At 40.5% G+C, this 27,975-nt stretch overlaps 2 protein-coding genes across 2 annotated transcripts; one reads left to right on the top strand and one right to left on the bottom strand.

The window, feature by feature from the left end:
- Positions 1 to 1,467: 1,467 nt before the first annotated feature.
- ssh2b (slingshot protein phosphatase 2b) lies at positions 1,468 to 19,935 on the bottom strand. The gene is made up of 15 exons (XM_068600656.1): positions 19,709 to 19,935; positions 15,980 to 16,023; positions 9,643 to 9,755; positions 9,454 to 9,518; positions 9,241 to 9,362; positions 9,085 to 9,150; positions 8,888 to 8,953; positions 8,511 to 8,705; positions 8,309 to 8,402; positions 7,972 to 8,100; positions 7,562 to 7,608; positions 7,217 to 7,363; positions 6,831 to 7,031; positions 4,798 to 5,845; positions 1,468 to 4,373 (listed from the first exon to the last, which is right to left on the bottom strand). Exons 1-15 carry the CDS (start codon positions 19,769 to 19,771, stop codon positions 3,117 to 3,119), a joined length of 3,657 nt encoding a protein of 1,218 aa, XP_068456757.1. The 5' UTR covers positions 19,772 to 19,935; the 3' UTR covers positions 1,468 to 3,116.
- A 3,392-nt stretch (positions 19,936 to 23,327) lies between these two features.
- nsrp1 (nuclear speckle splicing regulatory protein 1) lies at positions 23,328 to 27,813 on the top strand. The gene is made up of 7 exons (XM_068601345.1): positions 23,328 to 23,458; positions 24,362 to 24,446; positions 24,683 to 24,739; positions 25,015 to 25,143; positions 25,323 to 25,530; positions 25,840 to 25,942; positions 26,053 to 27,813. Exons 1-7 carry the CDS (start codon positions 23,439 to 23,441, stop codon positions 26,969 to 26,971), a joined length of 1,521 nt encoding a protein of 506 aa, XP_068457446.1. The 5' UTR covers positions 23,328 to 23,438; the 3' UTR covers positions 26,972 to 27,813.
- The last annotated feature ends 162 nt before the right edge of the window (positions 27,814 to 27,975 follow it).

Genomic DNA, 27,975 nt, shown 5'->3' with positions numbered 1-27,975 from the left:
GCGCCGGTTACAGGGGGCTGCGGGAGTGAGTGGCACAACTATGGTGGATCTGGACACATTTAACAAACGCACGTGAAAAGTTTACTACTGCTTCATGACGCAGACTTTTTCTTCTTCCTCTTCCTCTTCCTGTCCCAAAAAAGTATCTTCTTCTTTTTCCTCCTCCTTCCTCCCTGGGACATGAATCATTAGTATTAGTACTCATTTGGTTCTAAACTACAGTATACTGGATCTATGCTAAATGATATTGAACTGCAATAACTTAGTTATTATAAAATCAAATATTATTATTACAATAACAAAGTTAAAAATGCCACGGTGGTTGTTTCATTGTTGTATGTGAAAAGTGAGTTAAGATACATCCCCTTGTACAATATCATATTCACAGCAGAACACATAAATTATGTGACTGAACAACGGAAAAATATATTTCTCTTATTATGGTTCAAGGTTTGTTATGACAATGTTTAGATTACAGTATAAAGGAAAACAGCAATTATTCTGCAGTTTGCAAGATATTGTGCATGCACAGTATACAAGTCAACTAACAAACCCTGCTGTGGACATCAGCTCTGACTTTTCAAGCAGAAGTAACCTTTATGAGTTTGGTGTTGAGGTTGGGCAGGATGTAGGAAGTGAACGCAGAGGAAGACCAACGTCCCCATCTCTTGCGGGATGCTCATACAGCGCTTTTCCATTTTTACTCACACTATTGCATCTACTTTTTTGAGCTGAAGAGCATACTTTTTAACAATATTAAATGTAACAAAGATTGAATAACCTTCCTCACTGTGATTAGATTAGAGTTTTTAAAGTTTAGATTAAAAAAAATATCACCTGCAAACTTCCACAATAGTGTAATAAAGTTAAGTTTTTCATTTTCTATCAAGAAATGACCACTAACAATGTGCTCTGTGGCTGATCAAGAGCTTTAACATCAACAAACTGAACACTTACAGTTGTTTCAACTTTAACGTTGTAGAGTACTCACTTCATAGAATAAAAAACTATCACGAAGCTGTATGACGAGTTGGAAAAACTAAATGAAAATGTCCCGTTTTCTTTTGGTTAACACATTCACGGTCAATGAGCCCAGAAATGCTATACAGGATTGAACCATCCATATGAAAGTCAGGATTATCTGCTTTATTAATTTGATAATATATAGTTAACTGAATATCTTTGGGTTTTACATGGTTAGTTGAACAAAAGAAGCACATTAAAGACGTGAACTCCTTATGTAAACAGGGAATTATGGATATATATATATATATATATATATATATATATTTATATATATATATATATATTTATATATATATATATATATATATATATATTCTTTTTTTAAAGACTAAAAAAATAAAAATATAATTGATAAATGCCAAAAACATGGTTAAAAATGTATCTGTATACAGTCTCACAGCAAAACAGACTCAATCATTTCCATTATTTAATGGTCACAGTTGAAGCACATTATATAAAATAATATTTACACTGATAGTTTAAAATAAAACACACAAAACATTTTTGACAATACACACACACATACCCAACAGCTGCTACTACCTCAGCATGCTCCCCAAAAGTAGCAACCACACATTAAAAAAGCCACATTAAAAAGAAAAAGGGAGTAAAGTGCATGTATGACAGGCCTCCCTGTACAGACATTTCTGAAAGACTGCTGAGAAGCTTCACTTGCCAGTCACAGGCACACTCCTAAAATGTGTACAAAATAGATAACGATTATTACAAATTTTGAAAAAATTAAATTTCACACCCACATAGTAATGTTGTGCTACACAGTCACACACCGACACAAACCAGATATAAAAACATGTACAGATCCTAAAATGTTAACACTCACAATATAGACCTTTACATCCCAAAGTGAACATAGCAGATATCACAAGTATACACTGTGCCCTCAACTCCCAATGCCCTCGGCATTCTCCCACAGTGATGTATGCATACATGCATGCATGTATGCATGCATGTATGCATACACACACACATACATACATACATACATAGTCTACTTTGAGTGGCTTCAGAACTGTGAGCGGACATGACGGAGACGAGCTGTTCACTTCAGTTCATCAAGTGGTGAAGTTGAAATTGTTTCTGACTGAGACATTCCAGGAATCTTGACGTTTATGCAGGTCAGATTTGGATCACACTCACTGAGGTATTGAGAAGTCAAAACAAACAATAAAAACCCAGCATGCCTTTTCTCTTTGCATTGTCTTTCCAAAACATTCTACAGCCATTTCAGTTGCTTTCCCTGTCACCAGCTCTGCAACCATCTTTCTTTATGGTGTGGTTCAACTGTAAGTGTATATGAGCTGCTGCTAGCATAACCTACGGTTACAATCAGTCTCCATACAGCAGAAGTAACTTTAATAGTAGTATTTCGGACAAATAATCTAAGTTTAACCAAATCTGCTGATTTGGAAAGTCAGTTTGATTGTTGAATTGATGTTGAGTGGAGTGGACTAATTTACCTGTGAGATTGTGCCTGCTCTGTGATTTTCTTGGCAGCTACCCAGCTCAACTGGCAAAGATTGAAGAGGCGTGGCCACAATAGAAGAGGAAAACGGAGGCTACATTCCACCTAACATCAAGTCGAAAGATTCAATGAACAAACCGAGATCAAGTAAATATCAAGTTCATGTTGGTGAAACCAGCGATGATGGAGAGGGAATATGTGCAGGCTCAGGCTTATTAACATTAGTAACACGTTAGTCACTTTTGATGATTGTTTTTGCTTTTTAATAGATTTCTTCTCAATGGGTTTAAACTACTCAGCGCTCCTTCCAATTTGATTTACGTGTTTATTTTTAATTGACCGGACCCTTCATAGCCTTATCACTGTTCCTGCACTAAGAAAAGTATCTCATGTCTTGGATTTCACAGAAAGAGACAACATGTACAGAAACATCTTTACATATTCTTTAAGGCAAGAGGCATTGGTTTGTTTTGCTGAATGACTCCAACATTTATGCACTTGATTTCAAATTCTCACAGGTGTGCTTGATACACACACACACACGCACACGCACACAGACACACACACACACACACACACACACACAATCACACACACAATATGAGGGTTACATTGTGTGGTAAAGGGTACTAGCAGTTTTTTTCTTAAGCCGCCGCAGGGGATGAGTCCTTCCATATTGCTGCCTTGTTGCAATAAGTGTCAGCCCAGACACATGCAGAGAACCTTGGTCAGAGTTTGTGAGTTTTCCTGTTTGTAGACTGGATGGTAATGAGGCTCCTGGTGAAGTTTCTTCAGCTTCGGAAAGCCTCTTCACGTCTGTCCCGAGCTGGCTGGCTGAGGAGGGAGAGTTGTGAACCCGTTGCTTCTTGGACTCGTCGCTAGCTGTGTGGATCAGAAGTTGTGCTGAGGATGGAGCTACAGAGGTGCGGCTGAGCTCCCACTCACTCAGGTCATTGGCGAGCAGCTCCAGACAGCCCAGTTTGGCTAGAGAGGCAGAGCGCTTCATCAGGGACGGAGGGGTCAGTCCGGCCTGGCGAATCCTCGCTTCCACCTCTCTGACCCTCTTTAGGACGCCGCTACCTCGAGTCTGAGTGGTTCCAGCACTGAGGCCGAAGACCTGGCCCAGACTTCTTTCCTTGCAGGCTCCGTCCATGCTCACCTGCTGCAGGAAGGCACCCAGCTCACACAAAGTCTCCCATGTCTCCCTCATGATAATGTCACTGTGAGTTCCCTCTATGGAGCAGTCCCAGTCTGTGCCTGACTCCAACTCTGTCACGCCCTCCAAACACAGGAAGTTCACAGAGGCAAAGGGAGAATGGGCATAACGGTGGAAAGGAGAAGAGGTAGAGAGCAATGGAATATCAGCAGGCTTGAGTTTGAGTCCTTTTGTGCTTTTGTCATTATTTGCTAGGGCACCCACATCAGCAACATTACCACCCTCGTCCTGATTTCCCTGCACAGTGCTAACTTCGGACACTTGCGGACCAACTGATGCGTTCTGTAGATTCAACATAGTCGCAGCATGGACACTGGGTGGACGCCGCTGAGCGCAGGAGGCGCTGCCGGAGAGGGATGGAGGAGATGAGGAAGGTGACGGAGTCTCATGCTCCTGTTTCATTCTTTGCTCCAGCTGTCGCGTGACGCGCCGCACGGACCCCCGCGTCCAATCGCTGCACAGACTAGCAGGAGCCGCCTCATCCTCCTCTTCTTGGTTTTTCACTTCCTCTTCGACATTCTCAGCTCCCTTCTGTGATAAAACATCTCCATCATCCATTTCCTGCCTCGACTTCCTCAGTTCCTGGCCCTCGGGGCCCTGTGGCTCTGTAGGCTTCAGTCCTGTGACCTGCACCGGGTTGATCATTTCCTACAAAGACAAGAGAGATTGTGTAAAAGATAATTCAGTTGAAAGGCCAAACAAAACATGTAATATATTCATATTAAAAAAAAAGGCAATCAAGTAAAATTGAATCTGATGTTACACCATTAGAGGGCGCCCTGGACTCAAGAAAACACACAAAAGCCAACAAGACATTAATTCGAGACCAAATTCACTTGCCGTTTGTTTAATTCACTTCCAAATGTCACAAAAAATAAAAACATTTTACACAAGTGTAACCATGAAAAAAAAGATAGATCAAAACATCCACACACTTAAATCCAAACACTCAAAATGAGACCTTTGGCAGAACATAAAGAGCCTGAGGGAAGCTCTGGTAAAAATCTATGTGACCCGAAGTTTAGAAAATAATGTAACAGTGCAGTAGTTTTGCTACTTGCAGTAGTCTTACCTTTCTTTTCTCCTCCTCTTCCTCCTTCCCCTCTCTGATGGAGACCTCCTGAGGTAGTGTCTGTTGGTCCTTGCTACAACTCTTCAGTTGGGGCGACTGCTGCACTGCAGCACAGTGAGTTTTACCATCTTGACTCATTCCCTTGAACTTTTCTCTGGCACTGAAAAAGTTAATGTGATCAGGGCTGTGGCCGAACAACGCCTCGTTGTCATGTGGAACGGCACTGGGGTAGCTCATAAAATCACTAGAATGTGCTGGTAAGCCGTCCAAAGACAAGCCACACATGTGTTGGTTACAGTCAGTATTTTTAACAGTCACTGGTGCAGACAAACACTGGGGTCCAGCCTGTTGTGTGCTTGCTGTTGTCAAGGGCTCAGGCAACGACACGAGCATTGGTTTCATCACAGGTAGAGAGCCGGACAACACCTGCGGTTTGATAACCTCCTCCATGTTGACGAGAGTTGGGGATGGAGCAGGGGTTAGGGGGAGGTGGTGAAAGGACGGAGGCAGCTGAGGCTGGTCCACGCAAACACTTTGTGTAACAGTCACCACGCCTGTCTTTTGAGGTTCAGGCACCACAGTGGCAGCCCTCGGGTGGGAGACCGTAGGCGATGAGGGCTGCTCCTTAGAGTCACATAAGCCGTTGGAGAGCGGAGAAGCTAACAGAGACACATCTGTTGACTCGGAACAAGGGGAGTCCAATTGGCTGATTTGGACTTGAGCAGAATGAAAAGGGGCTTCACGGCTTCGAGCTTCAGTATTGCCCGATAGAGCTGCCACACCCTCAAAGGATGCCGAGCTGAGCAGATTGGAGTGGATGCCAGTATCGGGCTGGCTGGTCGAGTGCTTTGCTTTGCCAGTTTTGGCCGAAGTTCCCAGGGAATCCAGCAGTTCTCTCACAGAAGGACCAGGCGCGCTGCCGGCCTGGTTGTGGGGGTCGGAGCGACCCAGGCTGTGCGGTTGGCCGTAAGATTTAGACAGTGGTTCATGGTGCTCAGACAGGTCGCTGTCAGAGTGAGAACGCCACAGTTTGTTGTGCCTCTGCTTGCTGTTGGCACAACAAACAAGAAGAAAAAAAACGTTTAAATCATCTTTTCACATCACTACTTTCCTCTTCATGCAAACATATTAATGTGCACATACGAATTAACATTAACACATTTTTAGGTTATAGTGCCTAATGTCTCACAAATAAATATGTTGATATGAAATGTATACAAAAAGGTGCACTAATCAATATTGTTTCTTAACAATGCATCAAATGATTACGGTCATTGTAAAGTTTGTCACTAATTGCTTTGGTTTGCCAGCTTGAAAAACTTTCATCAACCTTGTTTACAGCATCAGCTAATTTCAGTGAAAAACACCAAGTGAACGCTACCTGCCAGTAGCGGATGGAAGACAGACGAGGCTGAGGAGTTTAGTGGAACATTTAACGGCGACAGTAAAGATATGTTTTTCTTCAGTTAGTGGAGAACAGAGCAGAGTTCAAAAGATAATTAATGTTACATACATTTACATTTATGAGGTGGCCAGAAACACAAATCCAAATTAATACTAATACTACATCTGATGGATGTCTAAATAAGAAACAGTTTGACAACATGTCAGCCATTACAACTTGAACAGGTGACAATATGTCAATGTTGTGTTTATGGCACAATAAAACACAAAAAGCGGTTTTAAAAATCGAAATAATGCATTACATATCACACACAGCACTGAAATAAATACACAACAACACACCTGTAATTCCTGACAAGGCTGGTTCCTAAAGGCAGAATTATGAACTCAGCCATAGCTATTACTGCATTGTGAGCAAATACAAAAGCTTTTTGTCTAGTTTCAAGTACAGATCCAAAAGTTGTGCATTAAAAGTACACATCTAAGTCCTGAGCACCTCTTTAGGCAGTTTATAGTGATTTAGCTTTCAGTCACATTTTAGCCTTGGCAAATACAGTACATGCATCAGTTACACCTTCAGATTCACATTCAATATATACATGTGTGTGTGTGTGTGTTTATGTGGCTACCTGGCCAGCAGTATGCCCTGATACTCCTCCAGCTGTCTCATAAAAGAGGGGTTAGGTTTGGTCACAGCTCGACGCTCCTTGACGTAATCAAAGGCTTTTTTCAGATCCCAGCCGTACTCCTTCATGGCGTACGCAATCACTGTGGCTGCAGAGCGACTTATGCCCATTTTACAGTGCACCAGGCACTTGGCTCCGGCTTTCCTGGAGTACATTTTAGAAATCAATCAAACATATCAGTATAACAGTCAACAGACCTGAAAGGCAGTTCTTAAACAAACAAAAAATAAGAGCAAACTCCTAAAGAAAAAAAATGTAAAAAGACACTGTTCTCACAAGAGGAGCAGAACAGAGAAGAAATAGAGAACGTGCAGTCATCAGAGACTCACTTGGCTCGAGATATAAACTTGTAGGTGTCATTCCAATAATTAAGCAGGTCAGTGGCCTCCTCATCGTAAACACGGATGTTGTGGTACTCAAACACACCGGGGAAGAAATTGTCTATCTCCCTCGTTACGTTCAGGATGTACTGAACCCTGAGTGAGAATGACAGGAAAGAGCAGAGGAATGTGAGAAAGATGACTGGGTATGCAGACTATTAAGAAAACAGACAAAAATGACCAAATGTAATTCAAACAAAATGATTGGGAGGGTCTTATATAATACTTTGTCTTTATTGACTTCAGTACAGTTTGTGTTGTTGTTGTTGTTGTTGTTGTTTTTGCCCCGCTTACCCGCTCTTCTGCAACTCCTCCATATTGGATGCATTCCACTCAGATCCCTTTAGGAAACAAAAGCAATAGTCAGACTAGTTCAGAGGCTTCCAGTGACTTTTCATAATGCTTTAATCCTGTCACAAAGCATGCCAGACATCCAATGTGCCAAACCAATCAAGAACCTCAAGTTCCTCAACATTTGAATTAAGAAAGACAATCTCATATTTTGCCGTGTTCCCCACATACGGAACCCTGACCAAGAACAAATGTTCATACATAATTAAAACAATAACTAAGACACTTTCAATACTTGATATGTGATCCAGCTGTTCTGGGAGTTTTTCCTCCTGTGGACCTCAATGTAATGAGAGGTACACCATTGCCAGATGCAGCAATGGTCCTCTGGAGGTTGTTTTGAGGTCACCTACCAAGAAGACGTGATCAAAGATCTCCGTAGGACTGTCCATCTGGCCCAGAATGAGAATCATCTCATTGTCTATGAACTCCTTGAACTCTCGCAGGTTGCAGGTCATGTGCATTTCCAGCTCTGTTCGAATCTACGGAACACATCCAACCAGAGAAGAGACAAACTTAAAACAGCAAATCTAAACCTAAAAATGAAGATATTACACTTTCTTATTATTTAAATGGTGAGTAAAATGAAACAAAAGAAAATCTTTTTTTTATAATTTGTTTTATCCTTTTTGGAAGGGACTCAATTTGTTTTAAGCATCTTCAAATCCCACATCTGAATCACCGACTCACCTCTTTGCAGGTGACATTCTCAAGGTCTTTCTGCATCATAATCTCCCTCAAACTGCTTTTGATCTGACGCTCTGTCAGCTCTCTCTCTGTAGGTCTGCAGAAACAACAAATCATTATTCTCAGATTGTCTCGGAAAAAAATGTTAAGCCACGGGAGAAAATAAAAAGTTAAAAAACACATTCCCAATGATCTGGATACTTACGCATCAGAGAAGAGCACGGGCGAATCGGCACGGTGCGACTGCACGTCCTGCATGGCATTCCACTCGTTGATGCGAGCCTGGTCGGAGTAGACCCTGCTTTGATAGTAGCTGACCCAGGTGAGGAACAAGCTGCCTGGGAAGTAGTTGTGACAACGAGCCACCTCGACTGCTTTATGGAGTGACTGTAGGGCCGACCTGAGGGGAAGTAATAGAGGGTGAACAATTAGATTGAGAGATGGGAGATGAAGGCGAGAGTTTGACAGAAGAATTTACTTTCAAGTAAATGCCAGGGACACATAGGATGCTTGTCAAGAATAAAATGGCACATACAGATATTGGTTTCTACCAAGTAGTGTGATTACTGCAGTGTGACTCACCACATGGCCTGCACAGAAACCGGCTTGAATACATGCACTTTGTTATCAGTTGACACACTAAAACCCCTGGGAGCAAAAAGAGAACACAAGAGAGGGATGATATTTAAAAAAAGAAAAAGAGAATCAGCCATCTTTGCATCCTGGTGTGAGGGTGTTTACTCTGTGATTAAAAACATGTTCGATAGATATTTTCTTACCCATCTCCGTCCAGATGTATCAATGTGTCGCTCCATAAGGGCAAAACCATCCCTACAGAACATGAGCTGAGGGGAGAAAAAAAAACCTCCATGTTACAACTTTATGCACAGTATCAAACAGGCAGGTTCATAAACGTGTGTAAGTTTCTGTCTCACCTATCTACAGGACTGAAATCCATTCCCAGCACCACGCTCTCCTCCGTGTCTTGGCGACCATTCGTTGAGACCACCACCATGTAGCGAGTGATCTGAGTGTGTATGCTCTCCAAACGAACCGCCTGGAGCAGGAAAAACACAGTTGATGTCTTTACAGCTGATTGGAAATCGCAAGCTGGAATTCTGTGTCTGCGCTGTCGTGTGTGTACCCACCAGTTTGATGTTGTCCTCTGGTCTGAGGAGAGGGAACATGGTTTGTAGATGCTGCTGGATGTCTCCTGGTAAAACACACGTTTTAAAACACATCTTTGATCAGACTCAGAATCTGCAGCTATGCATAAATGATAGTTTTTTCTGTTTAAACCAACAGCACTATCGAACAGTCAAGTGTTCTTAAGTTACCTGCATGTTTGCTTCGCAGCTGTGAGAAGCGAGAGACAGACGAAGGAGAGGAGCCATTTCCTCGAGGTAAGAAGAGAGCAGCTCCTTTAACTGTCAGGAAACTTTCACTGATGCTGGACAGATAATGAGAGAAAAACAAATCAGTGATAACCACCGTAAATAGAAAGTAAATTCAAACTGGAAAGGGACTTTTCTTTCTCTTTTTTTTTTTTTTTTACAGTTAAGTTACCCAACAATCAAACACTATCGGCTCCAACTGAAGAAGGGATAAGTTTTTCTGAAACGATTAGTGGTAATTTCAAATATTCCCCAGCTACATCTTCTCAAATGTGAGGATTTTCTCCCTTTCTCTATCTTACATTTTAGTGAACTCAATGGCTTTTGGTTTGGGGCCATTGCTGGTTCCAAGAACGTACTGGTTTAACTGGACATGTTCATATAATGTCAGGGGATACAACACACAAGAACACCGAGTCACAGTGAAAAAAGAAACAAACAGGTCTGACGTTTAACTCAATAAATATTTGTTTCACATGAACCAGCAGACCGACTAGTTGTTATCTGTGTACTCTACAGACAATTACAGCTTAACCTATGACTGACATTAAGTTGTAATTGTCTGTAGAGACTTTAGTACTTTATAGCACATAACTAAACAAATAACTGGCATGAAATTGGCATTTCTGGCTTTGTTACTTGGGGCCACTGCTCTTTCAACATAGAATTAATCTAACGGACTAAAAATAACTGATGCCAACAATAAATCCAATGTTTGACAACGTTTTCTTGCCTTGGCATTAAGCCAACATCATTGTGTTATGAAACAATGGAGTGAATGCAACACTAACACCAGCTACCCTCTCCATACTTGTCACTCAATCCTGAAAGAAAAAGATAAATATAGGCCAAGGCTAAGGAGGGACTCTAAGAAACAGGAAGTCCTACTCTGTCACCTTCTTCTGTGAATACAAAGGGGGAGAGGGACAGCAGTAATTACTAAAGTAATACTTAAGCAACCCGTGACTTCCGAGCAGCAGCTTTAAAAGTATCAACTTACATTTCTGAGTAAGAAAAATGTTGTTAAAATTAGACATTTGAGACATCTACATATTTTAAGTATAAAAAAAATCTGAACACAGTCACAGCCCACATATTACGCACACTAAAAAAGGCTCTACCATTTGTGAAAAAAAAGGATCATATCAAACTGAATCTGAGGCACGTAGCACAAATGTACCCCAGTGATACTTCATTGTCAAGCCCCAAAAGCCACCACACACCCTCCTCAGGACAACAGAGGGATCAACAGCAACAAACACCGACTTGTGTGCCTTCCTCGAAGATCCTTACTCCTACCAGGACAGAGGATGACAATGAAGTTTTCACTCTTTCACCAAGTATAAGTCCACACACAGTGGTCCGAGACAGATGTCACTACACTATGGCTTGACTTGGTTGATCAAACACAGTCAGTAAAAGCCAGAGTTAATTTCCAGGCTTTGTTCTCTAAAGACCCTGGATGGCATATCAATCACATCCTCTGATGTGTGAACAATCTGTAGCAGGTACACAGTGTGCCTTCCTGAAGATGCATTTTAGTCACATCAACAACAAAAATGTGGGTGGTGGAGCATGCGAGCAGATGAGAGTACAGCATCTGGCAGACATTCACACTGAGCAAAGGAAAGGAACCCTCTTCCTGCAGCCATCGAGCTGATGTGCCGTCATATCCTTCCCTTTAAGTCATTGTGGGAAAACCACATGCCAGATTACAGTCACCAAACATTAGAAAGTTGGGTAAATGAGCATATGAACTGTGCCCAAAAAAACTGTGCCAAGACAGAACATAAGGGGACCGTTTAAGGAAGCTTCAAGTCAGAAGAATAATGTCAAACCACTTACTGATATAATACAGACTAAATCACACTCCAGTTGGCTTTATTAGGCAGCTCACTAATGAGAATAAATAGCCTCAAGGCTGCAATGCATAGTTAATTATTTGTACACAGAGAGCCTGCTGCTCTGGGTAAAGTTTAAACATACAGCTGATAAACTTCCCCCTGAAGGGGGAAACACTCGGTGAAATAAGGTCTCATCTTAACCCTGCAGCACACGCAGACGCAGCCGGCTGATGAACACCAGAAGGCATTGCTGCTCTGGTGGCCGGGGCGCGGCGCACAGAAGCGGGCTGGAGTGATTGAGGTCGCCGTTGTGGTGCGGAAGACGTCACTCTGCACTTAATTGTAACAAAAACGCAGAAGCTCTGGTGAAGTCTCACTTTGATATTCGGCTTTTAGCAGATGTTCAAGATTTGGGGAAATATCCATCAAAACATGATCAAGCGCGTTATTATAATACTCAGAGGCGGCAAGACATGTTAGGCACATGTCGTAGCTGGGCAGGTGTCTCCACACCTGCTCAGTGAGACGCCGTTTTATCCGTCAGCAGCAGCCTGCGGTAAAAACCGCCGCGGGAGAGGAAGAGCCCCGCGTGGTCTAATCAGTGAAAACAGCAGTCTGCCGATACCAAGGGAATATTAGGGCCACCGTGAAAACATAAACAACTCTAGCACAGGAAAAAAAACTACATTCACTCTTTTGAAAACACTACTAATATGAAAGGAAACGTTTTACTGGAAATCATTCAAGTAGTTCATGTTACGAAATGTATACTGACGTGACGGCTTTACAGCAATTCCTGAAGGTTTCTCAACTGTTCCTCATGTTTCTTCTTTGGAGAACGTGTTACCACATACCACGCAGCAGGAAGTTGCTCAAAAGGATTAGATCATAATCATATGCATGTGTAGAACAGTGAAGTCAAGAGGGATTCATATTAACATTGTGTACTTTAATTATTTTGATGCTTTGGCAAAAATAAATCCCTGAAACTTTGATGTCAATCTTTTTATGTCTACAGAAACCAAGCAACTTAGCATCTCCTGATACAGCATAAACAGAGGGGCATCCCTCTGGAGAGTGTGGGCCACACACTGTTCACATCAGAGTTTGTTTTCTGTGGCAAAGTTGTGTCACGACCTCGAGGTCTGTAGCCTTTATGGAAAATTCTCACCAGAGTAGGAGACACCAGAGACACCTAAATGTACCATAAAACAACAACAAAAACAATGGAAAAAGGATTGAGAAATAAAAAAAGAGACATCAGGGGGCCTGTGATGAGATCCATTGTAGTTTTAATTCAATGAATGTACAAAGTGGGGGTTGCTAACACCTGACTGCCCATTGATATCACAGGATAAACCACAACTGCAGTGGTGTTTTTGTGTTTGGTCCATCTGTGGCCTGTGTAATATGACATAAGTATGTTTGAGCTGCGTGTGTTTTTTGTACATTTATATGCAGCCCTTGATCAATCAGCCCGGTGCTGTGATTTGGTAGGAAGATGAAGGAGGCTGATGTTCTTCTATGATGTTACACACCTTGAATAATACCATCAAGCATTAAAAGGACACAAGAAATATGCAGTGGAAGGTCAAGAGTTCAGTGCTGAGCACCTTCAGTGCTGAAGGTGGCTAAAGATACATTAATTAAACTCATGAGATACCTGTCAATGACTCATATGTGCTGCTTAATCTAACAGTCGCCCAATCAACGCCGCCGCTTCCTGTTCAACTGTTTGTGCTCAGCTTTCCGTTTCTTCCCATGAGTTTCCTTCTCTGACTGACTTTCTTTGCAGTGACCCCAACAAATCCATTCCATCTCCCTATCCTCTTTCTTTAGTTGGTCTTATAAATTAAGGAAATATCTGTTGTAAAAGCCTAGCGAGGAACAGTCCTGGGTCATAGCAGTGAAGGCTTGTGTTGTTGTTGTTACGTACAAGCAGAACACGTCTCTGTTAGTCTTCTGTCTCCATGTATACAAACAGACAGGCAGTCACCTTAGTGATTACAACTCACATAAAAGGGAATACAGTATACAACAGCTTTTCAGTACTTTTCTTTATCTATGGATTTAAAACACACAAACAGCTTCAATACACACAATTGATAAGCAGCTATCCTACAAGTATTTGAGTCTTGTATGAATTATGCTCAGGCAGCAAGTCAATATGATTATTTACAGTCTAATCAATCTGCCAGAAAACATATATTAGGTTACATCAAAATGAGTGAACATAATTTATTGAGTACTTTTAGAGGCACAAAAACATACCTGTAAGGCACATGGGAATTGTTATTAAAAAAAAATATGAAAGCAAAATAATATCCTTTGCATTAAGACAAATGATTGCACTAATATTGCATCTGAAACAATGTGTATTACATAAGACAAGAACTAAGCCACGTCATGATCAATTCCTCTTTCTTTCTCTGATTTCCCCTTTGTAGTTCCACCACTGACGCTGGTGCTTTAGCGGACGTCACTGACTTTAATCAGCAGCACTGCAGGCTTGCTTATGCAGACAAACACCCTGCATCACTAAAGCCTTATTACAGTCTGAAGTAATGTTACTGTGTCAAAGATGAGCTCTGCAGCAGCTGCTGCCTTCTAAGACATGACAAACACAGACGTCATCAAATGGGAACATTAATTCATTCTTTCAGTCGTCAGGCTCACTTATATTGAATCTGTTTTTTGTCTCTTTGCCAACACACCTCAGACGATGTGAATATTAAGTGAAATGTACAATACTTTAGAAGTGTAATCCTGTGTTAGTTGTTCACAACTGCTCAACCATAAATATGTGATTACGTTATCAGACATGACACAAGTGCTGGCCCTAGAAAAACTGTTCAACTAATACAATTAGCTGGATGATCTAAGGTAAACAAAACTGAAATCTATTACTTGGGGGGGGGGGGGGGGGGCTACATGAGTGGCCGTCCCGTTACCACAAGGTAGCCAGTTCGATGCCCAGTCCCCCCCATAGTTCACATGTTGAAGTGTCCCTGAGCAAGACACTTAACATCTGCTGCCCGGGTGCCTCACAGGGCAGCCCACTGCTCCTTAACCAAGGATGGGTAAAATGCAGAGAATAATTTTCGTAAGAGGATTAATAAAAGATAACTTTCTTTTTTTCTTTTTCTACTTTCTGTGCATTTTTGGTGTTAACTAAAGTAAATGTGGCATAGTAGGAATGCAGTTACCTATTAGATAATGTCTCTAAATACATTTTCGCGAGAGTAGAGTGAGCCACAACCCAGAGCAATACCAATAACATTAATGTAAATTAACTAATCTTAACACCCAACAATTCAGATGTCAAACTAATTACTAGAATATGTCCTAACCTCTGAAGCACAGTATAATATACACAGCTATCCTGAAGTCAAGACAAGTTGATATTCAGGTATTTTCTCCTTTGAAACATTAAATGGCACGTTCATAGAAGTAACACGATCAAGGCGTTGCATATGCCATAAAAGACCCCTGCTGTTACAACTTAAAATCAATACAAATGTACCAGATGTGTATGTCTGTATGAAAGGGGAGCCTCAATGGTCAAATTCTCCAAGAGCTTTGAAGCAGCGCGTTTAGAACAATATTAGTTTACGAAATACAGTAAATGAAAATAAAATCAGATCCCATATCGCTGTGCAAACACACATACACACAGCCTCACTGTGTGAATATAGATTTCACTCCCAGCTGCACAAATACAGAAAGCTCTCTCAGTTGGATGGCAGAGAGCTCCAATGTCCAGACAGACACAGAGGCACTCTGACTTTGGGAGGGGCCAATCTTCCCCTGGATCCCCTGACCCACATACACAGACCTGACTCACATGGAGCCTACTGCCCTCTATTGGACAGCTAGCCACAGCTAATTATCTTAAACCTGAGGGGATTTCAAGATTTCATCTGTTATTAAAGGGACAAATAAAACAAAGCGGGAAGTAAGAGTGTTACTTAAACTTACATTCACGGGTATCATGTGTATCCAGAACAAATAAACACAGAGGCAGTTGAAGGAAATTGCTGTTGGACTAAAAGCCAGTTGCAAATGTAGTCGAGTGAAACAGGATAAACCAGATTCCAACTCCAGTTCAATGCCAGAGGCAACAAGGGACAGAAGCTGATTGTAAGACCACAATAGCACAGCAGCTCAGTGTATCAGTAGGGGAAGGAAGTTCTGCAGGGTCAGACACATTTAGTGATTCATCATTAAGTGCTTCTTCACGTAAGGTCTACTTTCTTTGCCTTTTGTCGAGGTTGGACCGTGTCATGTTCAGAGGTCAGGGGCAGCAACAATATAGGGCCTCTGTTTGGACACTTCAGTAGATGCTCATTGTCTCATTAACCAATCAGCCTGGCACTGCAATTCCAGTACAATGTCTTTTTTTTTTGCACTGCGGTCACATAGGGGACATATCTTACCTCCTCGGCTGAGAGCGGCGGTCATCCTCCCCACTACCGGACTCCTAAAAGAGAAAATCACATTTAATAATGCATAAATGTAGTACAATATTGAACTTTTAACAACTGAGCTTGGTGATAGACACAACATTAAAACCAAAATATCACTATCAAAAAGATCACTATATTTACATCACAATGTTAAAAAAAAAGATATTATCAGCAATGTGAAAACATTTATCTTATAAGCTATTTTTGCTTCAGCAGTAAATAGCTGATTTTGTGTGCAGTCCAAAAAATTAAAAGTGGCTATAGATTGAGAATAATAACTGTTAGGATCAGCATCATTTGGGTCTTACCAAATTTAATACATTGCATAATGCTCTGTAAAAGACTCAGCAAAGCTATCACTATTGTGGCGAACGGCCATCTTCAAATTAGACAGATTATAATACAACAATTTAAATGTCTAACAGCATTATATAAGCTTTCACTTGAGCAAAAAAAAGTAGTGAAACAAAATGTCAAAAATAATACAATCTTACTGTTCTAATAAAATAAAGGTAGCTCGTGTATTTACATACTAGCAAGCACACATATTGACAAAAACACATTAAAAGCGCAAGTAGCGTACAACACAGTATTCAGTATATAGACTGAGCAAAGAGCAACAGGAGAGAAAGAAGAGTTCAGCTTCAACTCAATCTGTGCACTCTCCAGGAAAATGACCTCAGCCTGTTTTTAAGGTGTGGCCGGTCAGAGAATAACACATTCACATACAAAAACAAGGAAGAGGGAATAAGAGACAAATCCAAATTACATTGTGAAATATGTATAGCTTTGCTAAATGAGAGGGCTAAGGATTAGTGGCAGATTAACACCTGGGACTTATCTTGCCGGGCCTGGTTGTTATCATGTTTACACTGTAGGCTTTACTGGCCTGAACATTACAAAACCATTACCAGGTTCATAACAGAAAGAAGTGGATTACAGGTTGATGAGCATTGACAAGATGAACTTGCATGGCTGCTGGTGTATTTCATTTACCGTGTGAGTGTAACACGGTATAGAATTGTTAGGTTTGGTCGCGTTTTTGTTGAAGCAAAGTAGGAAAGTAGGATCCAGCAGAATTTACTGCCGGATCTTGTGACTCTGTCGCAGAGCCACTCTCGGCCACATTATTCAAAGCAGGTTTCCATTGTGGGCCCTCTGACTCAATAGCAAAAGAGATACTTAAAAACAGATTGTGTGGATTGTTGAACACCTCGTGTAAAGTATCAGACACTGAACCCAATGGGTCCAAAAGATTTCTATATTATGACTCTACATAATTATTTGAGGCAACACTGAGAAAAGGCTGGAAGAGGTTTTAGCGGTTGTGTCCGACATCCACCAAACTTTGATTAGATGGGAAAACAAATTTAACATATATGAAAATGTGAGAGGATTTTCCCAAAGCTTATGGAAATGTGTAGCCTGAATGTGCCAGTTGGGACGTGATCTTCAGGGCAGGAGACAAGTCTGTGTTGCCTCCAGTCACCAGGTTAAAACTAGTAAAGGCTTCTTCCTGAAAAGGCAAAATGTGTAGTACACTGTGTTTTTTCTCCAAACACCCTTATTATGAAACAGACACACACCAGTGAGGCTGGACCGGTTTAACATATGGTTCAAGTAAAGATGGTGGAAGAAAAACAGTTTGCAAAGACTTTACACACACACACACACACACACACACACACATCACATGACAGAAGAACACAGGAAACCAGACATGTCTGTGCAATGCGTTATCACTGTATGTGTGTGCGGGTTGCAACTTGAAAGCATATTTCCACAAGAAAATGCTTCACTTCCTTCACCACCCAGTCTGCCTCACCTTGCTAAATTACACATATGCATATCTCCTTCCCCTACTTTTACAGGACGTCGTGATGAGAGACTTCCTGGCTCACATCTCTAACATACATGATCAATAAGGGTGAAACCATAGTGAACACTGAGTTACTTAGATTCTGTATTTCTTTCTACTGATGTTGAAAATCTAAAAAATCTTGTTACATCTACTCTTGTATATATTTTAAGTCGCTCTGGATGACAGAAAAAAATGACCTAAAATGTTTGTGTACAAAGCCAGACAGTTGTCATTATGCTTATTCACATAACGTTTTAATCACAATACAAAAGTGTGCGAATGTGTGAAGGATGAGCGGGTTCCTCTCATGGCCACAGAACTCCAAAGCTGTTTTGTGACTGACATTCTTGGTTAAAAACATAACTTGACTGCAGTTTGTGATTTAGGACATAGCGGGGGTGAAAGGAGTACATTTTCTACTGGTTCCAACTAGAAAAGGAAACGGACAAAACTGTTCTGGTATAACTGTCGGTTAGGGTAATAACATGCTAATACACGCTGAAGCAAGATGAAGTTGTCAGCAATTAAAGATTTAGTTTTCACTTATTCCATGGAAACTATATTTTGGGTGTTTTGGGCCACTGTATGCAAACTTTCAATTGAATGAGCAAGACTGCTTAACAACAACATTGTATTCTTATTTGATTTGTCAAACACTCAAGTTTGGTCATCTTATTCCAAATACACCTATATCTATATCACAATATGGAATTGTCCATATGCACACAACTTAATACTGGATTATATCCATATCAGCCACTCTTCTGGTCTATATCTTACTGGTAATATACCCAGATAGAAAATACTAAGAGTAAAACTGCCTAATTAACCACCTATGGTAATTAAAGCAGATATTGTCTCACATAATGTAACACAGACTGATTCACTGTCAGCAATACATAGAGCAGAACTGACAGAAAGTAGGTAAAATTGTGAGAAACAGAGAGAAAATACCGCTTGCATGGGAAAAAAGAGTGTATTACTTCCTGGTTGTCTGTTGGGATCCCCTGCTTCTTTAGACACAAGACGAGCAAAGAGAACAGCAACCGAAAAAACACCTGCTTCTCTGTTTTGCAATGGCACGGGCCACTAAACACACACACACACACACACACACACACACACACACACACACACACACACACACACACACACACACAGGAAGAGAGAGGCAGACTTATAGAGAAAACGTACAGAAAAGGACTAAGCGATGAGACGGACTGAAACAGACAACATACAACAACAATTAAAGAGTAAACACCCGCGTGTATGCGGGTCACAAGGCGCTTATTACGAGCAGAAGTGCGTGACATAGAACTCTGCATATAAAATCCAGTAACGCTCGTGGGGGAGCGGTTTAATATGCTGTTATATTGACGAACAGCAACATATAACAAATTTCCCTATCGGTCAAAGATTCTCTCTCATCTTGGACAGTATCGTTAGTACAACGTTAGCCGCCACTCGGACCATTGAACTGGCGGAAATGTGCATACAGGAACCATGTCAACAGTGGAGTACAATAAACACACACAGAAGAGGAAGTCGTCCTTTCCTCTCGAGCTGACACTGATAAAAGCACTGCTTTGGTAAACATAGTAAATAAATGGCAGGTTAGTTTAACAGCGAGTTACAATACTGATAATGTAACTGGAAATGATGAGCGGCTGAAATTCACGCATGCGCAGGAGTACAAAGGCAAGGCACTTTATGATAGTGGGTAGCCGACCAAAAGACAGCGGAAATGGAGCCTACAGCTGCTTTCGATAGCAAGGACATCTACGTTTGGTGGTGGTGGCGGCGGTCGTGGAGGAGGGTTCAATAAAGGCGACTCTTACCGAGACGCAGGGGCTGGAGCTGGTGCTGGGGGTCGGTGAACGCTGCACGGTAACCAGCGCCATTCAGCGACCGGGAAGCGGACACCAGAGATGAAGCGACAGCGGCGAGACGAGCATAATTGATTTGAGAGGGAGAAATCCCAGCTGAGCCCGGGTTGTTTGGTCTACTCTCGTTTTCCTAGATCCTTCTCTCTGACCGGAGACTATTTGACTACTCCCCGGCTCTTTTCTCAGTCAGCGCCACCTGCGCATGCGCAACGGTCCTTCGTTTGTCAATCTCGATTAACCGTGTGTGTGCTGGGCATACACAACGCAGACAGAGTATAGTAGTGTCTCAGTAAAACTAAACGCCTGCAACCACTGATTTAGTGGTGAATTATGTTAAAAGATGAGTAAATATCGACCTCCATTTTCAAGCAATCACCCTACAACAATTACATCCAGATAATGTCTTAAAGGGGTGCTCTTGAAATTTATATTTTATTTGCATATAGTTGGGGGATTTGCGAGACATTTTCAAAAGAATTATCAAAAGTGAAGCAGCAGAGGCCGAAATACCCTGACTTTTACTTTAATTTAATTCTGCTCCGCCCACTTTTAGTAGTTCCTCTCAATGTTGCCAGACTTGGCTGGTTTCTGCCCAATTTTGTTTAAATTTGGCAGGATAAAGTAGCATTGGGCTGCACATGAAATGTTGAATCTTTTTGTTAATATTTCTTAACAAAAAAGGTAATTTATTACAACATTCTATAAACTCCATTGTGTTCATTCACTTAAATTATTGACTCGAACAGATATTAACTTTGCATGTCTTTTTCTATTGCACATGTTGTGGTTTTGTACAGAAGCGCATGGCATTCACTGGATAAAAAAGATATTTTAATAACGAGATTAGGATGTCGTAATTACAAGAAAAAGGATCTTTTTTTTGTATCCAGTGAATGCCATGCGCTTCTGTAGTTTTGGGGGTTCTACATGACTTTATTTTCACAGAGCATTGTCCTTTTGTGAGGGTAATAATTAAATAAATACAGCTCATAAAGCACATCCTGGTTCTGCTATTGAAATTATCTGACCAGCTAAGCTACTACTGAAAGTTGACGAGACAGTTTTTAAGAGGAAGTATGACAAAGGCGGATGTGGGTAACCACTTTTGTCAGATGAGATTGCCAGATCCAGCCGAATAACAACTTGAAACCTGCCCTGTTTAATTTTTTTTTTTTTTTTTAAATCTTTACATTAAAGAAGTCACATAGGGAGTTTTTTTCAGGTGAACTAGTTAGCCACGGGTTCAATGGTTGTGAACTAACACTAGGACAATGATATTGGCATTATGTCAGCCAACCTGCTCTCTACATGTCGACATGGACCATTGAAAAACCTATATTGGTCGACCACTATAGGTGAGACTGCAAAAACTTTAGATTCTACGTTATCTATAAAATCGAGCAACTGATCTCTCTCCACCCTATGTCTGGTAAATCCTCAGTCCAAAGTCCAACATAAGTCCAAACCAACATAATCCTGATGACATTTCTGAAGACTTTGAAGAGACACAGAAAAACACTACACAACTGTTACAGGCTAAATAGTAATCTGAAAAACAGTAAACAGATCATGATGTGTACAGTTGGTTGAGTTCCCCTTTTAACAATACATTAATATGTTGTATTATTCTTCAAAGACAATGTATGTGCATAATTTACTTATCATTATCTAAACTATCAATTTAATGCATAGATACTACCTTGAGTGTGAATTAAATCTTAATTTACTGGAATTTATGTCAATTCAGTTCTTCCATAATTTTCTTCTCAAGTAAATACAATTGATTCAAGCTTCAGTTTGAGTAACATAACTATATATATATATATATATATATATATATATATATATATATATATATATATATATATATATATATATATAAAAATAATTCTACACATTAAATAAAAACATGTAGGTTCAATGTACAATATACATAGAGTATAATAATCTATTGGTTTAAGAGAATTAGTCTTAACCTGTGGTACTCTAACTTAAGGCTGCAGTTTAGAGAAGAAGAGAGGCCTGTTTTCCGCCAGAGGTCAGATGATCTTCACCTACACATTTAAGTTTCAGTGAAGTGGTTACAGTACTGACGAAGAAAAAACATCTGGTGATATTTCATGACTCCTGAAGTGCAGCCAGCCTGACTGAACCTGCACTACTGCACTGTTATCTTCACTGCCTGAAGGCACATATCAGGGATAGCCACAAAACCACACACTCAATTGTGAAGTATTTGTCATTCAGACACACAGCAACACAGCTCAGATCTCAATGCATGCAGGTAAGCACAGAAGTGGGAGGAGATTTAATAGTTAAAACAATACATAATCGAAATAATGAACTATATTAGCTTGTTTTTTAACAGCGAGAATGTGCCTTTCAGTCATTGGTATGAAAAGGTGTTTGTTCATTTCCTTCAAATTTTTCAGTTTATATCCATAACTCCATTCTCCTGTCCATGTATCACCATTCCCTATAGTTTATTTTATTACCACTACATCCGTCCATCCATCAGGCAGCTTTGGTCATTCTGTTTGTACCAGAGGGATTAGCAGTGAGGCCAGCGATGAGATGGAGATTACGACAGAGATAATAGTGTTTGGATTTAGAGTCACTCAGAGAAGGCAGTGGGAATTCAAAGCTGCAGCTTCCATCACAGGTGAGCCACATGGTCCCTGATCTGATTTAAGATAATGACTTAACAAAGGTTCAAAACAGAGCTGCTGACATCATCAAAAAAAGAGCAAATAACATGAAATGAGATCAATGTCGAAGACCGATAAATGCAGACTGTCATGTCTTTGTTTCCTGTCCAGTAAGAGTAGCAGACTCACTTTCATTGCAGTATTCTCTGTATTTTTAGTGTACTTATGGGATGTGTGGTTGCAGGAACATAATATAAAGTATCTAATCTATCTATTAAAAGCTTCAATGCGTCGTCATTGTGGTGATGTAAAGTACAAGACTGGTTCCCTACCTGAAGGTTAGGACCCCTCCATCGGGTCATGAGATTAACTTTAAGGGATGCATGGTGATTACCAGGATAGGAAATATCAACAACTACAAGAAGTGTTTTTTACCCAACCACAACTTGTTTTGCTTGCACGCTCATTTCATAGAACCTACAATATTATGTTCAAACATAAAAGTTAATTGAACCGTATTCCCTTAGTTTGTAGTATTGTATGTATCAAAGCTGTACATTTGCCTACACTTCGAGAAAGACAAATTGAGACACGACATGTAATGTAGATAACCTCCTATAGTGGCTACACTTTTATTTCTGTGGATTTAAATTAACGTTCATCACGTTAGAACCAAGCCTTACCTGGATTATGTTGTGCTTTTTGCAAGATACCAATACATCGTCATTAATAATTTGAAGAAATAGCGCCACCCTTTGGTAATCAAAATGGTAATGTTTTTGACCATAGGGTTTAGCTCCTTTTATTTAGGCGAATATACTGTTTACAAACACAAGAGGCACAGGAAACTGCATTAATGTGCTTTTAATATCGCGATATTTTGAAGCAAAAACAGCTAAAAAAAAATACTGTCGTGTACATAGCATACCTTGTCATTTAGAAATTAACTCCGAGACCGTTATAGAGCATATTTGGTTTAATTAATAAAATATTGTGTCGAATCTGTCGCGCTCGTTCACAGTTAGCAGAGCAAGATGGCGGCCCCTACGAAACAGTAAGTTGTAAAGAAGCTAATGCGACTACGCCACTGTGTGATTATCATTTAAAGACAACAGTTTCACGCGGTCGGGGTTGTGTTTGCAGTCATTTCTAAGAGCTTAGTATGTCACAGCAGCCGTGGTGTTGCAGCTCAGGATTATGAGTGAAAAGGTGTTTCTCCCCGATGCTACTGCAGCTAACGCTAACGTTAGTTAACGATCTGCTGACGATGAGCTAACCTCGATATTGAAACAGCTGTAAAGCAGTAAACTTTCGAAAAACAAGGTCCTTTTTGTACGATGCTTCAAATTTTTACATTTTCATACCTACCAGTTATATGTCAACCTGTCACTTGGCGTTTTGCATTTACCAACCTTTCAGGAAGTGATTCACTGCTGAAGTTAGTCATTCAGATTTAAGTGACCTCAATTGGTAGATTTTGTTTGGGTTTAAGGCGTTTTTTTTAGTTTTTTTATTTCTCAGATGCATAATGTATTGGATTGTTTGCACAAACTGTCTCATAAAGAATTGAAAACACCATCATATTAATATTGCTGCTGTTGACACTGGAAAATGTAAAAGGTTTAGTTAGACAATACGAGTTGTGTTCTAAGATACACACGTTATTGAGATAAACGCTATTGATACCAGCATTTAAAAGACATGTTTTTATTTTTTTATTGTTTCTAAATGCACTAGACAATATTTCTGATTGTCACTATCCAGATAGTCTTTCTCAAAATGAAGAACAAAACACCCACTTTAAGGCCATTTGCTGCTTATTCAAATTTCTGTTTTCGTTTTTGTCAGATGCGAAGCCTTTGCTCTTTACACAGCAGAGATACATATCTCTTGTATGTAAAGTACAGATGACTTTGGTATGAAAGGGTTTACCAAGCCTTGTTTCCTTATTGTGCAGGTACGGGCTGGTTTTGTCTCAGAAGAAAGGATTGTCAAAGAGCCTTCAGAAACACTCCGTGTTCGAGGATGACTCGGATGATGAGGTGGGTAAACTTTGTTATAAGCAGGACAAAATAAGTTGTCTCTTTTAATTCACCAATCACTGCCTTTGATTTGATGTACGTATATTTCATTATTATGGATCCTAAAAAAGAAATATATATATATATATATATATATATATATATATATATATATATATATATATATATATATATAAAACAGTCAGCATTTTGCAGATTTTCTGTCAAATTGTCCTGAATATGTTTTTGTTCTTCAGACCACAGTTGGGGAAAGTCTGCAGAAAGAAGCTGTCAAAAAGAAGATGATGAAACAGGTGAGAGGAATTATTAAAAGATTTCCTGCACAGGAAAAACGGGGGAGTAAAATCTATTGGGGTAAAACAGAGAAACGTTGCCCACCACGGTTCCTTAAGTTCCGTTTCCTCCGCCATGAAACCGCTCGCTATGCTGGAACGAGCTGACAGTTTATGGGACAGAAGAGAGCTGAAGAGGGTTGAATTCAATTCTATATAGAATTAGTTTACCTTTTCTTGTTTTTTACAGTCATACCTCTGTGATTTATTTTTCTGTGGTCTTTCTTGTTCTAAAGACACGTTTGGAGATGCACAAGGCCCTAGAACAGGACAGCACTGTTTATGACTACGATGGTGTGTACGATGACATTCAAAAACAAAGACTTGAGGCCAGCAAAAAAATTCTGGGAGGCACTGACAAAAAGGTAATTTATTATGTCAAACACCTGTATGGCTACATTTGTCTGCACAAAGCATTTAAAAGTGATCAAACGGTTAGAGAGACTTGGACATGCACTAAACCATGTTGTGGCAAATAAGAATTCCTTATCCTGGTGTGCTGCTGTTTTGCTAATATATCTTTTTGTCTGTTTTTATGTCACAGCCAAAGTACATCCACCAATTAATGAGAGCAGTTGAGGACCGAAAGAAAGAACAAGAACGAAGGGAAGAGAGGAAAATCCAGAAGGAAAGAGAGGAAGAAGGAGAGAAGTTTGCAGATAAGGAAGCTTACGTTACATCCGCCTACAAGCTGAAACTGCAGGAGCAGAAGGACGAGCTGGAGAGGGAAAAAAGAGTGGAAGCGATGGAAGGTTAGACCGTTTTTAGGCTGTAGACAGCTAGGATTTTGTTTTTAAATGACATGATGAGGCTTTGTCATCCCAAACCACATATGAATATATTTTAAATTGTATTTGTTCATAACAACGCTTTGTAATTTCTAGGAAATTTATATATGGAAAGGCAATTTGTACTGACAGCCTTTGCCTAACTTAACTTTTTCACCTTCATTAGGCAATACAAAGCACGACGAGAAGAGATAGACTTAACATGTTGTATAAAAGAGGTCATATGTATGTATGTAAATCATTTGTTTGAATTTTGTTTTTGTTTTTAATTAGCGGCTTTGGACGTGAAGAAACAAAAAGACCTCAGTGGCTTCTACCGCCACCTGCTGAATCAGACTGTTGGAGAGGAGGCGATACCGGATGGCTCAGCAAACAAGTCAGTCATAGCTTTGCATTACTTGTTTATCCATAAAGAAAACCAAAACACACATATTTTAAAAACTTTTCTAAGCCTTAGTGTTTATCTCTCTGTTTCTGCCTCGACAGACCACAAAACTCAAAGTTGTCAAAAGACACAGAGAGGACTTCACCGGCTCCCTTCCCTACGTCCCTCGACATTATTCCGAGTTCATGCAGCGACAGCGAGGAGGGGCATGAGCAGAAGTCTGGCTTTAGCAAGCCTGGGCTAGGCTCCGCACACTCAAAACGCCAGTATAGACAGAGGTCACCCTCATCAGGGAGCGGAGAGGAGAAGGAGAAAGAGAAGGAGAAAGAGAGACATAAGAAGAGGCACAAAGATCAGGAGAGAGACCGAAACAGGGGAAGGGAAAGGGATGACAGACACGGGGGAAGAAGAGACGACAGGAGAGACGACAGGAACGGAAGGAGAGACGACAGAAACGGAAGAAGAGACGACAGGGACGGAAGGAGAGACGACAGGGACGGAAGGAGAGACGACAGGGATGGAAGGAAAGACAGGGACAGGGACCGAGGTAGAGAAGATGACAGAAGCAGAGGCAAGGATACAGACAGGGAAGACAGGCATGGAAAGAGGGAAAGGAGCCCGAAGGAAAAAGAGAGGGATAAGAATGGGGAAAGAGAAAAGAGAAGGAATCAAGATGAAGACAAGCGTAAGGATGAAGACAAGCGTAAGGATGAAGACAAGCGTAAGGACAAAGATCAGGAAGAAGAGAAGGAGAGAAAGAAGCAACCAGAGAGCGATAAGGCAGTGAAGGAGAAAAAAGATCCAGAAAAGAAGGAATCAGTTGGAGAACAGAGCATAGAAAAAATAGATGAACAGAAAGAGAAGGAAAAAGGCGAGGAGAAAGAGGACACGGAGCAAAAGGCAAACAAGTTTGTGAAGCGCAGCACGGATCAGTCTGTTGGTTCGGCCAGAGACCGGTACATGTCCAGACAGATCGCACGCTCGTCCTGCAAGACTTATATAGAGAAGGAGGAGGACTGAGAGCTGCGTGGCACGATATAGAAGATACGGCTTACGTTGTTTCATGTCTTTGTTTTTCAACAAATCCCATGAAAATACCAAAAACCAACAGTGAGTTAGTTTTTTCTTCTGTCAATACATCCTGATTTCCCTTTCCTGTTACCCAAGCCTATCGGTTAATAAAGATAGTTTTTACAAGCTTTCTTCTAGCAGGAATATATATCAATATATTATATAGTATATTGCTTTTCTTTTATTTGTATTATTGTCAGCCTTCATTTGGTGCTCTTGTGAGTATTTACTGGAACAAAATAAAGTGTAATTCCTAAGTTCATTGTATGTAAAGAACTTGTCACCCAGTTCCATAGTGTGGCTTGTTGATGTAATAGTTTGGGACAACAGAGGAAGTAGTGGCATTGACTACACAGATAATTCACTGTTGGTTTTCGTGTTTTCGTGGTATCCGCAGAAAAATATTGAAAATATTGCTGACCTTATCCTGTATCTGCTGACTCCACTTATTCACTGCAGTGGACTGACTCAAACAGCAGAGTGTGCTAGTCTTCAGCTGTCGCCAGACAGCTGGACGATGTCTTGGTTTTTAGCTTGAATTGATGAATTTGGGGTTTATTATTTTAGAAATAGTAACACAAACTTGTAAATATAAGTTTTGACAGTGAGACCCACGTAACATCACACACAGGAATGAGTGTATAAAGTACATTTTATTATCTTATTGTGTAATGCAGAAGAGGTGTGGTACGACGTGTGAGCCAGTGATGATGTGTTTGATCACTTGTTTGTTTTTTTGTATTTTTCCCATGTAGTAAATGATCAGTTAATAAATCATTTCTGTTCCATAATTTCTTCTGTTGCTTCCTGTTTGTTCAGCCACCACTTACTGTTTGACATTGAAATGTGCACAAGAATTAACATTTAAATTCACAATTCATAAGGTAACAACGTTTATTTCACAATTTGGTCACAGAAACGTGTTCCTGCTTTCCGGGTTGGGCTCAGGAAGA

Source organism: Clinocottus analis, unplaced genomic scaffold (assembly GCF_023055335.1).
Source record: "Clinocottus analis isolate CAN_PGR_092001 unplaced genomic scaffold, fCliAna1.0.p SCAF_5, whole genome shotgun sequence".
NCBI lineage: Eukaryota > Metazoa > Chordata > Actinopteri > Perciformes > Cottidae > Clinocottus > Clinocottus analis.
Note: the sequence above shows the minus strand (reverse complement) of the source record. Positions and strands in the feature narration are given on the sequence as shown.